This window comes from Neophocaena asiaeorientalis, unplaced genomic scaffold (genome assembly GCF_003031525.2).
Source record: "Neophocaena asiaeorientalis asiaeorientalis breed wild unplaced genomic scaffold, Neophocaena_asiaeorientalis_V1.1 scaffold217, whole genome shotgun sequence".
Taxonomy (NCBI): domain Eukaryota; kingdom Metazoa; phylum Chordata; class Mammalia; order Artiodactyla; family Phocoenidae; genus Neophocaena; species Neophocaena asiaeorientalis.
The window spans coordinates 7,513,850-7,528,037 of NW_020172293.1; the positions used below are offsets into that span (position 1 = coordinate 7,513,850).

At 40.7% G+C, this 14,188-nt stretch overlaps 1 protein-coding gene across 8 annotated transcripts in view; it reads left to right on the forward strand.

Moving 5' to 3' along the window:
- Positions 1-14,188, forward strand: part of CCDC7 (coiled-coil domain containing 7) — a 289,089-nt gene that overhangs the window by 151,986 nt on the left and 122,915 nt on the right. For 7 of the 8 annotated variants that reach the window (XM_024765603.1, XM_024765594.1, XM_024765612.1 and 4 more), the window contains 2 exons: positions 7,614-7,724; positions 9,685-9,795. The exons of the other annotated variant lie outside the window; for it this stretch is intronic. In XM_024765603.1, coding sequence (XP_024621371.1) covers positions 7,614-7,724; positions 9,685-9,795 — 222 coding nt within the window. The remainder of the gene's footprint in view (positions 1-7,613; positions 7,725-9,684; positions 9,796-14,188) is intronic. 8 annotated transcript variants of the gene reach the window in all.

Below are 14,188 nucleotides of genomic sequence, written 5' to 3' on the forward strand. Positions count from 1 at the left end.
AGAAATGTTGCTGAGTTCTGTAACTCAAAGAGCAAATGGCGGGGGGTGGGTGGGGAAGGGCAGCCTGGTGGCCTGTCTGAGGATCTCCACGTCATCCTCTTGGTCGTGACCCCACTGAAAGGAAGAGGCCTTTCTAGTTACTCCATAGATAGGTGCCATCACGGACCATACATGGGGAATGTGACAGTGTAAGTTGCTTAATTGTCCCACCAATTGCTAGGTCTTCATTTCATTTGTGGAAGTACAGAGGACCAACGCTTGGCACACTTCTCTGGAATGAGATATCATGACCCTTACAGATCATGCTCAGGAATTTTATTAGGGTGCCAGATTACTACCTTTTCTATAATAATGACCCCACTGAGTTGCTATATGTGGGTCTGTGAGGCATCCAGCCTTTGTTTAATGGTACCCATGTTGGGCCCTAAGACAATGTCATCAATAGAGTAGAAGTCTGTTGCACCCTCTGAGAGTGGGATGTTTCCATATCATCACTTTTGTGTTGATGACGTATTTCGAGAATTTTGGTAGCCTTGTGGAAGTATGGTTGTGGTGTATGGCAGACCAACCCGCAAAAAGGTATACTGATCATGATCATCCACAATAAAGGGAGGCTGAAAATGGCTTTCGTTATATCAACTGCTGTATACCAAGTTCCCTCAACTTCAGACAATAGCCTGTATCACATTCACAATGTCAGATACCATAGATGTAAGGGCTACACTATGACACTGAGCTGTGTATATCAAATGAGTCTCTGTGCATCTAAAGCTGTGGGCACAAGTTGACTGAGTTATTGAATAGTTAAATAGTCTCATGGAAAACTTTCACTCCATGAAGCAGTCATTTTTCTTCCTCAGGTAGGTATTTGGGGAGAAAAAAGCACTAGGCACTGGTAATTGGATTGGTTCACAGTCTAACACATGCCAACTAAAATGGCCCTAACTGCAGCAATTCCTGTTAGGAGTTAATACAAAGCAGGGATTCACATTGACAATTCATTTATAGTAATGATAACGTATATTAATGGGGCCATAACAATGGAAATTTATAGTGATCTAAAGGGAAACACCCATCGTTGGATCTGGATAAGGATCCCATTGGTAATGGCCTCAGACCCAATGACCCGTGACCCTTACCCAGATCCCTCACCCTTACCCAGTGAACATTATGTGTTTCTCCATCATGCTGGTGTCAGGAGTTGTGATCACAGTCACATAGCCCCAGTATCCAAAAGACCCAAGAAATGCAGTTCTTTCCTACCTCCCCATTAAACGCTGACCTTAGCATAGGTCCTCATGTTCCTACTGAGGACAAAGGGACTTGGTCTAACTCATAGTCTTGTTCATTCTTGAAAGCAGAGTGTTCTTGATAAAGGTTGCTGGGCTCTCAGTCTCATGTCAAAATTCAATGGAAAGACCTGAGCAATAGCACTTGTATTAGTCATCACCCCCGCGTGGACCCCAGTTCAGCTTCCTTTCAGGCATCCCTTGGCCCACTACCAGGCCATGAGTTCCTTGGTAGTGAGCCCATCAGCCTACCTCTTTGACACCTCGTTATTGGATATTCACCCATAGATCTCTTATAGAGATCTAGGTTTAGATTGTCCAGGAGTAGGTTATTGATTACCATTTTCACATTGCTTTTACTGTTGGTCAGTCACTGCTACCTTGGCAGTAGGTGCTATTCCATGTCCAACAGTTTTGCAGTTAATGTCTAAATTGTCTAGTGCCAAATGACCTGACCTTATGAGGAGGCTTACTTGAGCTTGATACCTATCTAGCAAGGGTGGCATGAATGAATCAAGAAATCTGAGTCTGGTTAAGAATCTCACTCTCCTCACTCTATCAGTGTAGACCCTGGGACCACCAGCGTAGCACAGAGGGACACTGTCACTTCTGCAGTGGTGATCCAAACATGTTTTTCAGTGGTATAGAACTCATCACAGATTGGTCATCCTGTCAGAGCCAAAATAGTACCCAGATGAGGAAGGAGAGAGTCTCAGATGTTTGCTTTTTTTATTCCCCACTTTTCTTCCACCTCCTCAGCCAATATGACTGCTGTCAAGACTCTCTAAAGAAGTTGTTTTGTAGTGACAGGCCCAACAGTGTGTGTGACCTTCTCCTTCACCAAGTTTAACAAGATTAATCCCTTTAATATGGAGGCAAACTACCAGGTTTCTAAGATTTCTTTTGCTACTGGGTCATGCAGGGTCTCCCACAACTTTAGATCCCATCACTGGTGGACCATAAGCAGTAGCCACAAATTGCTTCCCTAGCTTTCTCAGAGTCCCTCCGGTGAATCTCTAATTTGATTGACCCAGCAGGTGTCTCAGCCAGTGAATCGAGGTCTAAAGAGAAGGAACTTTGCTCCCCCCTCAGAACTGAAAAGCCTATAAAAATAAAATAGCACTCTCCTAGAGCACCCTGTGTGGTCTGTTAGCCCTGTCCAAAGCACATTGGCCTGGCTGCCCCAGGAGGCTCTCAGACTTCTGTCTAATGATCCTATGGTACCCTCTCCCCCATCACTCCAGAAATGTCCCACTGATTTACTGAGCACATCCCAAAGTGTGCCTTCCCAAAAGGCATTGAGCTTCACTTACCCTGCTTGCTGCTCCAATCTGTCTGAGAGAGAAATGCCAGTTTTTGAGTTGGTCAATTAAAATAACAAGCCAAACTAAAAGTAACAAACCTTTGTTCACTTACCTCAATAGTTCAAGCAGTAAAAGGACCCCAGCTCTAGCAATGTTCTGTTTTCCCACTTGAAACAGCAGTGGGTGAGGGTTAGATGTATCAGTGCAAACTGGTATGAGATGTAGGAGAGGATCATCTCACAGCTGAAGGAGCACCAGACAAAAGGCTCTTGCTATTTTATGGGTCCTACACCCTCAAAAGGTAGTGGTGGGAGGGATGGGAGTAGAAACATCCTGAATACTGAATCATAACTGAGAAAAGTTTCTTCAAGCCCCGCCCACCCCCCATAAGGTAGTCTAGGCAGTGGCAGTGCCCGAACAATACAGTGTCCCAGTCAAGTCCCACCCCCGCCTCCATTTGACGGTGACTGGGCTAAGAATGCAGTGTACTTGAGAGAGTGATGGGGGCTGGAGGCCTGTGTCCCCTGCAGTGCACTGGCTATGCATCAAGTCTCTGTGGGTTGAGAAACTTCTTTTCCCCATGGTAACTGCCAGGTAATGCCTTTATAATTGTCTGTGATTGTGCCTGAAAGATCACACATGAGATCCAGCCTGGCGTCAGGTTTCTTAAGTATATTCACACTTTTATATATGTACTTGTATATACATATGTAGTTATACACATATATTAGCCTGTATACCTACACGTGTGTATATAAACCTGCATAGACATATTTAGAATTTATGATAAATCTTGGAAACCTTCAATTCTACTTCATCCCCTCAGGGCTTGTTCTGCCTACTTCCATTTCATGTGTGCATGTCCTTTCTTCCACTTCGTGAATACTCTCTCTGAATAATATAACACATCTACTCATTTGGTCCATCTTGTTATGCCTATAAAATTATTTTGGAATTTCTTCGCCTATAGGTATGGAAAAACAATCCTGAAAATATTTTGTCATGTGTTTACAGTCTCTCCACACTTCTGCCCATGAATGAGCGTATATGTCAAATATTGTATTGATGAGTTACTTGCATTAGTACTTTTTTTCTTTCAGTAGGTTCATTTCTTTAAGTTTGCTTTCAGTTTTAGTTCCTCTTTTGTTATTTAATTTTATTTTTGAAACATGTGGAACCTGACCCTGCTTCCAAAAGTAAAAACTATACAAAAAGGTATACTTAGAGGAGTAGCATTTCTTCTTCAGTTCTCTCCCTTTTACCCTATGGGTAACCAACTACATTGTTTTCTATCTCACTTGTTTTTCATTTTGTAAAGGTAAGTATCTCTCTAATTCTCTCCCTCTCTCTCTCTCTGTCTCTCTCTGTCTCTCTCTGTCTCTTATTTCCTTATTTTCCCTTCTTCCTTACCTAGAAGGTACCACACAACTTTTCACCTTTGGGTTTTTTTTTTCCACTTGATATTATCTTCTTGAAATCCCTCCAAGTCAGTTTATAGAGGTTCATTTGATCCTTTTTACATGTCTACATACAACAGTTTGTACCATGTTATTTACCATAATTTACCAAGTTTATAGTATATGTATTAGCTTGTTTATCTATTCTCCCATGCATGAACATTTATATGCAATTACGAATAATGCTGTAATTAGCAAATTGTACACTTGCATTTTGTTGATTGGTCTATGAAGTCTATGTGATCTGTAAAATATAAATAACCTAAGAGAAATAGAGACAAATGTAAACTATGTATAATGCCTGGAAATGTTTATGAGATAATGAGAAAGAGTCAAAACACATCTATTTATTAAACTCCTCTCACAGTCTTATCAGATCTAGCATTATGGTGACTTCACTATAACTTCAGAAAAGTGAGAATGTTGCTGTATTCTTATTATAAATTTGATATATAGGGATTTATAATAGTTGTATTTTTCTATTCAGTGGACTAAGTATATCTCTTATGTAGCTCATGATAGAGCATCAGATGAAAATCTTATATGTGAGCATCAAGAACCAATGTCAAAAACCCAAATGCAAGTAAAGAAGCAAAGAGAGAAAAGACACAGTCAGTATACTAACTACAGATAACTTTAAGTTATTTAAAATTAATTACAGCTAAAGACCTTCTTCTTTGGTTCATAAATCTGTATTTTAATGGATATTTTGGAGAAATTTTATACTTTAACCTAAAGTATAAATACCCTAAGATAACTAGAGGATAAAAGCTAAAGTTATGAAACTTTTGGTCAGTATTTCTGATTGTAATATTTTTCATAGTCATGGTTCATGCACTCAGTATCCACTAAACCAATAATAGGCACATAATTGTCTCTCAAAAGGTGTGTACCTTTCACCCTACTACAGGAAATTAGGCATACAGAAGCCTAAATTAATCCACTATCTTGTGGAATTGCCTTCTTCCAAAGACTCTAAATGATGAACAGAGAAGTTGCTGAGAGCTGTATCTCAATTCATTATCAGAGGGGCCAAGGAGAAGTGTGACCTGGGAGGCCTGTTGGATGGCCTCCAGGCCATCCGCTTGAGATCCATTCAAATGTAGGTGCATTTTTGGAAACTTAATAGTTGGTTGCAGTCAGGATCCCACTGAGGGGAATGTAAGAGTGTCAGTAGCAGAATAGCTCCACAGATTTTTGGGACTCTTGTATTTGTTGTGAGTAAGAGGACAAATATTGGTGGTTATCTCCTCAAGATGATACGTATTGTGCTTTCCCACACAGTCCTTGTCCATGTCCCTGTTAATGACCCAGCTGTGTTGCTGAGTATGGGTCAACATAGCATCAGTCCCTGTAGGGTAGTACACATGCCTGGGCCCACCAGGAGGATGCCACCAATATAGTGGGCAGCTAGTTGGGAGTGGGTCTTCTTCCTGCTCATGGCCTTGTGGGAAGGACATTAAAGGTGTGTTGCAATCCATTACACAAGAGGCAAACTGATCCTGATCATCTGTGTGGACAGTGATGCTGAGAAGGGCATTTGCAATGCGAATTACTTTATACCTGTTTCCCTCAGCTTGGGCAAGAGCCTCTATGGCAGTCACAGTATCCAGTAAGGCCAGTGTCCTGATCTGTACCACAGCATTAAGCTGCCTGTAATCCAGTGTGTAGGCATGTTAGGCCATATGCACAGGTTCATTCAATTATTGAATGGAGAGGTAATCTCACAGAGATGTTTGGCTTACCTAAACTCAGCAAAGAAGGCAGGCATTTGTTTTTCTTTGCTTAGTAGTTGTTTTTGGAGACGAATCTCTAGGCACTGGTAGTCTGGTAGGTTTACAGTCTTCCATATGCCCCACTAAAATGACCCTGAGTGCAGTAGCGCTCATCACGGCTTGGTGCTGATGTGAGTTGGAGTTCACATAGAAAATACACCTGTACTCGTTAAATATTCAGTAGTGGGGGCCATAAAATAGAGGTATATAGTGTCCAAAGGCACCCCCCACCATGGCCAGGTGTAAGTCTACGTCAAAAAGCATTAACTGTTTTCCTCTCATCCTGGCGTCACAGTTGTGGAGGTAACAGTCATTGGTAAACTAGTAGCCAAATGGCCCAAGGTATGCAGTCTCCCCCCACTGCCCCTATGAACTCTGAGTTGGTATATATTCTTAGGTGCCAAAGGGGACATAGGGACTTGGCCTAATCCCTAATTTTGTGTAATTTTATAAGCCAAGCATTCTGGGTAAAAATAGAGTTCTCCATTTCATCTTGAGACTGCTGGGAGGAGCAGAAGGAATAGCATGTGTATTAGTAATAAGTGTCATCACCATTTTGGTTCTCGTGGGGCTGTGTGTTGGCCCCCATGGCTCAGTACCTGTCCACAGGATGCTTGGTAGAGTCCATCCATCCCTTCCTTGAGCCTCCATTGCTGGGTAACTAGACAGTGTTTCCAGCAGCAGGGAACTCACCATGGGTGGGCGGAAATTTTCAGAAACCAAATGTCAACCAGAAGAGGAAAGGGAGTGTCTTAGGTGTTTGTGTCTTTTCTTCCCCACCCCCTTCCTTGTCCTCCTTGGACAAAGTGCTCCATGTCAGGGAACTCAGAACCAGGGGTTCTGTTGGGACACCGCCAACAAGGTGCCACTGTCCTTCACGAAGTTAACAAGAGTAGCTCCTCCATGGTGGAGTCTCTGTAGTCTCCTCAGGTTGCTGGTCAAGTGAAACTGAGAAATCTGGATCCTTTTTCATTAGACATGAGTTTCAAAACCTCACTGTTTTCATTAGACATGAGTTTCAAAACCTCACTGTATCACGGGCTATCCATCAGTGCCAGAGACAGGCTAAGAGTTAATAGTAGTCACTGGGTACAACTCAGCCAGCACTTTCTGCAGTGACTTCTGTAACCCTCCAGGTTGTCTTTTGGTTTATATTTTCTCTGTTTCATCTTTTGAAGATAAGTTATCTTTTGTCTTTTTTTTTTCCCTTTTCTTCTTTCTTTCTTAAAAGTTAGCCTGTTAAAATTCTCTCTTTCAGGTTTTTTTCCTTCATTAAGCCTTACATCCTAGAAATGCTCCCAAGTCAGTTTGTCAGGATGTTTTTCATTTCCTCTTATACCTATTTGTACAGCTGTGTGCGCTACATTATATCCCATAGTTTATATTTTCATAGTTTACATACACTATTTTAGCTTACCAATTCGTATGCTTGTATGCTTAAGTGGTTTTGAGTATTTTGCAAATACAGGTATGCTGCAGTGAATAATATTGAACATATCTATTTTCCTTGTTTGATCTGTCAGTGTGTATTAACTGAAAACATCAGGAAAACTCAGAAAACGAGAGACTAATATAAAACATATTTAAAATTAGGAATATTAATGATATGAAAAAATACTTTCCACACACACTCATTAAGATTCATAGTTTTCACATCTGATCTCGCATTATGGTGATTTACTTATAACTTCATGTAAATGGGAGAAAATACCACTGTTCTCTGCTTTAAATTTGAAATCTAGGGATCTCTTTCTTTATTTAATGGACTAAATCCTTCTCTTTATGTAGCTCAGGATGAAGTACCAGATGGAAATCGTATGCTTGAGCATCAAGATTCTGTGTCAAAATCAGAGATTCAAGTGAAGAAACAAAGCCCTCACAAAGGGGAAAGACATATTAGTAAGTACAAAAGCTACAGAAGACTTCAAGTGATTTTAAATTAAGCTCATTACAAGATGTTTTTATTTTGGTTCACGGATACATGTTTTTTGAGCATATGTTTTATAGAAATTTTACACTTTGACTAAAGTGTGAATACCATGAGATAACTAGAGAAAAACAGCAGAAATATTGAACCCTTTGGTTGGAATTTCTGTTCTTAAGATTATTTTATGACCAGAAGATGAATGCCCCAAGGCCCAATAGCAGGTGAATAATTGTCTCTCCAAAGTAGTGTGCCTTTCAGCTGACTCCAGGTAATTATGGGTACAGAAGTCCAATGGATTCCTCTACGTTTCACAGCAGGCTTTTGCCATAGGCTCCAATGGCAAACAGATGTTTCTGAGATCTGTAAATCAAGCATCAGATGGGGGTCATGGGACCTGTTGGAGGGTCCTTAGGGCACCCTCTTGGTTGTGTCCTCACTGAAAGGAAGCAGCCTTTCTGGTAACCCCATAGATGGGTGTCATCAAGGGCTCCACATGGGCAAATGAGAGTGCAAGTGGTCAAAGAATGTCACTAATTGCTGGACCGCTTTTTATTTATTGGAGTTGATTAGCCCAAGTGTGGCAGTCTTATCCTCTGGAATGAGATGTCATGCCCCTTAGAGGACATGTCCAGGAATTTCACTAAGTTACCAGGTAACTAACTGTACCTTGTGTGTACTGATGGCCCAGCCAAGAGCTACTGGTGGGTTCACAGTGCATCTAATCCTTGTTGGGGGTGTCCTTGTCTGGGCCCACTTGAATGAAAACTAGTCCTCCCTTTGAGAGCAGGCTGCTTAGACGTCATGGGCTGTGCCCTGATTATAGATATTTGAGCAATTTGGTGGCCATGTGAAGGACATTAGTAGGATATTGCAACTCCTTTCATATAAGGTTAAACTAATAACTGGGATCATTTATGTGGAGAGGCATGCAGCAAAGGGCATTTGGTTTGCATATTGAGGTCCTTCAGTTTGGAAAACAGCCTGTATGACAGTTACAGTGTAGGTACCACCGGGTCTCACCGCTGTACTATAGCACTGACCTACCAAAATCAATTGAGTCACATGTACTTGAGGCTGTGTGCAAAGATCACGTTAGTTATTCAAATGGGAAATAGTCTCATGGAGAAATTTCTGTTTATTAAGCTCAGCAGTGAGAGCAGTTTATGTCTTTTTCTTCCCAGGAATTAGTTTAGGGAGACACAAGTGGGAGGCACTGTTTAGTCTGGAGGTTCTCAGTCTTCCACGTGCCCCTCTAAAATGCCCCTAAATACAGCAGTTCCCATGAGGGAACTGAATTCGAGTGTGGGTGCACATAGAAGATACAACTACATCATTACACATTCAGTAGTGAGGACCATAAAAATGGAGTTTTGTGGTTGCCTGAAAGGATACACTCACAGTGTAGTGTTTGACCAAGGGTGTCCTTGGTGGTGGCCTCAGATGAAAAGCCAGAGAGCTTTATCTCTTTCCCCCAGCACCTGGTGTCAGAGGCTATGGAGATCATGGTCACCTGTGCACCAGTAGCCTAAGGGCTGTAGAAATGCAGCAGTGCCCCACCCCACTTTGAATTCTGACCTTGGCATACATGCTCAGATCACCACCCGTGGCAGGAATATTTTGTGTATGTATGTGTGTGTGTATATATATTTATATATATATATATACTCACACACACACACATACAACAGATATATATAGATAGGTAGATCAATAGATATTGCCTAGAAATGTTAGTGTTACACCTTCTTTAACAAATGCCCATTAAAAATATCCTCTCAAATTTTATGTCACATCTGACATTATGGTAATTTACTTATAACTTTATCAAAATGAGAGAAAATTTTGCTGTATATATGTTATAAATTTGAAATCTAGAGATTGCATACTAGATATGTTTTTCCATGGAGGAACTAAATGCATCTCTTTATGTAGCTCATGATGACACACCAGACAAAAATCCTGTGCTTAAACATCAAGAGTCAGTGTCAGAACTCCCCACGCAAGTACAAAAACAAATAACTTCCAGAGGAGGACAACACAGTAGTAAGTATAACAATTATAGGTACCTTTAAATGTTAAAAAAGTAATCACATCAGAACTTATTTCTTTAGTTCATGAATATGTATTTGAGCATATAATTTATAGGAATTTTACACTTTGATCTAAATGTGAATACCATAAAACAACTAGAGAAGAAGAAACATTTAACATTTGGTTGGAATTTCTTGTTATAAAACTACTTCATGGTGGGACTTCTGCACTCAGTGTCCACCAAGATCCATAACTGGTCAGTAGTCTTTCAAAGGGTGTTTACTTTCAGTCAACAATAGAAGATTATGAGTCCAAAGCCAGCTGGCACCTCTGATGTGTGGCAGTGTTCTTTTGCCACAGGCTCCAATTGGCAAACAGAGAGGTTGCTGAGACCCGCAACCTAAAAGGCGGTAGATTCAAGGGGGCAAGGAAAAGGGTTGCCTGTGTAGCCCGTTGGAGGGTCTCTAGGGTATCCTGTTGTCAGGCCCCACTCAGGGTAAAGGTCTTTTTGGTTACCTGATTGATGGGTGCTGTCATCAAGGTGGCCTTGTAGGGGAAGTTGTGAGTACCAGTATCTGAATACTCCCACAAGTCATTGGGCATCCTTTGTGTTTGTTGGGGCTGAGAGCCTGAGCATGACTAAAACTAGGCAGTTATTGTCTCCGGACTGAGAGATACTGTCCCTTCCCAGTTTATTCCCAGAAATTTCCCAGGATTCATAAGCCCTTGTGCCTTGTCCATAGTAATGTCCTAGACATGTTGCTACATGTGCGTCAAAATGGCATACAGTCCTGGTTGAGTAGTACCCTTTCCTCAACCCACTAGGAGGCATTCATTAATATATGGAAGGCTAGGGCTCCATCTGGAAGTGGGACTTCTTCCTGCTCATGGCCTTGTGGAAGGGCATTAAAGGTGTATTGCAACGCATTGCACCAAAGGCAAACTGATCCTGATCCTCTGTGTGGACAGGGATGCTGAAAAGGGCATTTGCAATGTGAATTGCTTCATACCTATTTCCCTCAGCTTGGGCAAAAGCTGTGTCAGTCAGTGTCAGGTAATGCTATTGCCATAGTTGTACTACATCACTGAGCCTGATTTTTGCTTGAGTTTCCAGGTACCCAAGGCCTTTTGCAAAGCTCAGATAATGAACCTTGGCTTCCTTAAGCACAGCAATGGGGGCAGTTTTGTTTGTTTGTTTTTGAATTCCTGAGGCAATTAATGCTGTTTTTGAGAGACAATACTGCTAGCAGGTAATAGTTTGGTAGGTTTACAGTCTTCCATATGCCCCACTAAAATGGTCTTAAATGCAATAATATCCTTTAGGCTTTAGAGTAAGTGTAATCTGGTATACATATCGATAATATATCTATAACAATAATCCATTCAGTAGTGGTGCCACAATAATGATATGTTACACCTGTAGTCAGGCTGGGTAAGGATCTTGGTGGTGTTGGCTTCAGACAGAAAATCAGAGAGCATTATCAATTTTCTCATTCTCATTCCAGGGGATTGGGGGTCACCATCAACTGTGGACCATTACCAAAAGGCCCAAGAAATGCAATTCTCCCTCATGTGTACTCTGAACTTTGACCCTTGGCATAGGATCTCACTCCTTCACTCTGGACTTAGGAACATTGGACATTTCATAGTCTTGTTTAATCCAAAAAGTTTGGGTAAAAGTTGGTAAGGCTCTATGATTCATTTTAGAATTTACTGGAAGAAGGAAAAGAAATAGCACTTCTGTTAGTCATAGGGGTCATTATTACCTGGCATACCCTATAGGGGTTGCCATTTGGCCCCTTAAGGTATGCTACTTGGCCATGAGTTTCTAAGTAGAGAACCCATTAATCTCTTCTTTTGAGCTCCCACTGTTTAAAAAACAGACCCAGAGGTATTGGGAGAGCACTACCCAAATTCTCCACTAGTGTGTTCCCAGTTTCCATTTTCATGTCACCTTATGTGATAGTCTCTCTCTGTTATTTTGGCAGTAGTTACATTTTCCCTGCCCAGGAATTTGTCAGTTAAGTTCTGGATTATGTCACTAACAGACGGACCTGATGTTATGAGGAGCTTTAATTGAGCTTGATAACCAGCAGGAGTGGCACTAATGAACCTAGAGTCTTGCTAACAATCTCATCATCCACCACTGTCACTCTCTCATTGTAGAACCAAGGGACCACCAGTGTAGTTTGCAGGGCTGCTATCCTCTGGAAACTTGTTCTAAACATGTGTTTTAGTCATAGAGAACCCATCACTGGTGGGCCAAAGCTGTCACAGCCCAAATGGTTTCTAGCTGAGGAAGAAGGACTTGAGTGTTCCTCTTAGCCTCCTTGATCAAACTTTCTGCTGTCAGACACTCCTAAGGAGGTCCACCCACGAAGTGCCACTGATCCTCACTAACTTTAAGAAGAGCTAACACCAGTCCTTCTCAAACTCTTCCAAAATTGCAGAGGGAGAAACCCTCCCAAATTCATTCTACGAAGCCACCATCACCCTGATACCAAAACCAGAAAAAGGCATCACAAAAAAAGAAAATTATAGACCAGTATCACTGATGAACATAGATGCAAAAATCCTGAACAAAATACTAGCAAACAGAATCCAACAGCACATTAAAAGGATCATACACCACGATCAAGTGGGATTTGTCCCAGGGATGCAAGGATTCTTCAATATACACAAATCAATCAGTGTGATACACCACATTAACAAATTAAGGAATAAAAACCATATGATCATCTCAATAGATGCAGAAAAGGCTGTTGACAAATTTCAACACCCATTTATGATAAAAACTCTCCATTAAATGGGCATAGAGGGAACCTACCTCAACATAATAAAGGCCATATATGACAAACCCACAGCAAGCATCATACTCAATGGTAAAAAACTGAAAGCATTTCCACTAAGATCAGGAACAAGACAGGGATGTCCACTCTAACCACTCTTATTCAACTTAATTTTGAAAGCCCTAGCCACAGCAATCAGAGAAGAAAAAGAAATAGAAGGAATCAAATTGGAAAAGAAGTAAAACTGTCACTGTTTGCCAATGACATGATATTATACATAGAAAATGCTGAAGATGCCACGAGAAAACTACTAGAACTAATCAATGAATTGGGTAAAGTTGCAGGATACAAAATTAATGCACAGAAATCTCTGGCATTCCTATACACCAACAATGAAAAATCAGAAAGAGAAATTAAGAAAACACTCCCATTTACCATTGCAACAAAAAGAATAAAATACCTAGGAATAAACCTGCCTAAGGAGGCAAAAGACTTGTATTCAGAAAACTGTAAAACACTGTTGAAAGAAATCAAAGATGACATAAACAGATGGAGAGATATACCATGTTCTTGGATTGGAAGAATCAGTGTTGTGAAAATGACTATACTGCCCAAAGCAATCTACAGATTCAGTACACTCCCTATCAAACTACCAATGGCATTCTTCACAGAATTAGAACCAAAAACCTTACAATTTGTATAGAAACATAAAAGACCCCGAATAGTCAAAGAAATCTTGAGAAAGAAAAACGGAGTTGTAGGAATCAGGCTCCCTGACTTCAAACTATACCACAAAGCTACAGTAATAAAGACAGTATTGTATTGGTGCAAAAACAGCCATTCTGGCTGGTGTGAGGTGATGTCTTATTGTGGTTTTGATTTGCATTTCTCTCATAATTAGTGATGTTGAACATCTTTTCATGTACCTCTTGGCCATCTGTATGTCTTCTTTGGAGAAATGTCTATTTAGGTCTTCTGCCCATTTTTTTTTATTGGGGTTGTTTGTTTTTATGCTATTAAGCCACATGAGCTGTTTGTAAATTTTGAAGACTAATCCCTTGTGTGTTGCTTCGTTTGCAGATATTTTCTCCCATTCTGTGAGTTGTCTTTTTGTTTTGTTTATGGTTTCCTTTGATGTGCAAAAGTTTGAGTTTAGTTAGGTCCCGTTTGTTTATTTTTGTTTTTATTTCCATTACTCTGGGAGACGGATCAAAAAAGATATTGCTGCCATTTATGTCAGAGAGTGTTCTGCCTATGTTTTCCTCTAAGAGTTTTATAGTGTCCAGTCTTACATTTAGGTCTTTAATCCATTTTGAGTTTATTTTTGTGTATCGTGTTAAAGAGTGTTCTAACTTCGTTTTTTTACATGTAGCTGTCCAGTTATCACAGCACCATTGATTGAGGAGACTGTCTTTCCTCCGTTGTATAGTCTTGCCTCCTTTGTCATAGATTAATTGGCCATAGGTGCATGGGTTTATTTCTGGGCCTCCTACCCTATTCCATTGATCTATATTCCCATTTTTTTCCAGTACCATACTGTTTTAATGACTATAGTTTTGTAGTATAGTCTGACATCAGGGAGCTTGATTCCTCCAGCTCTGTTTTTCTCTCTCAAG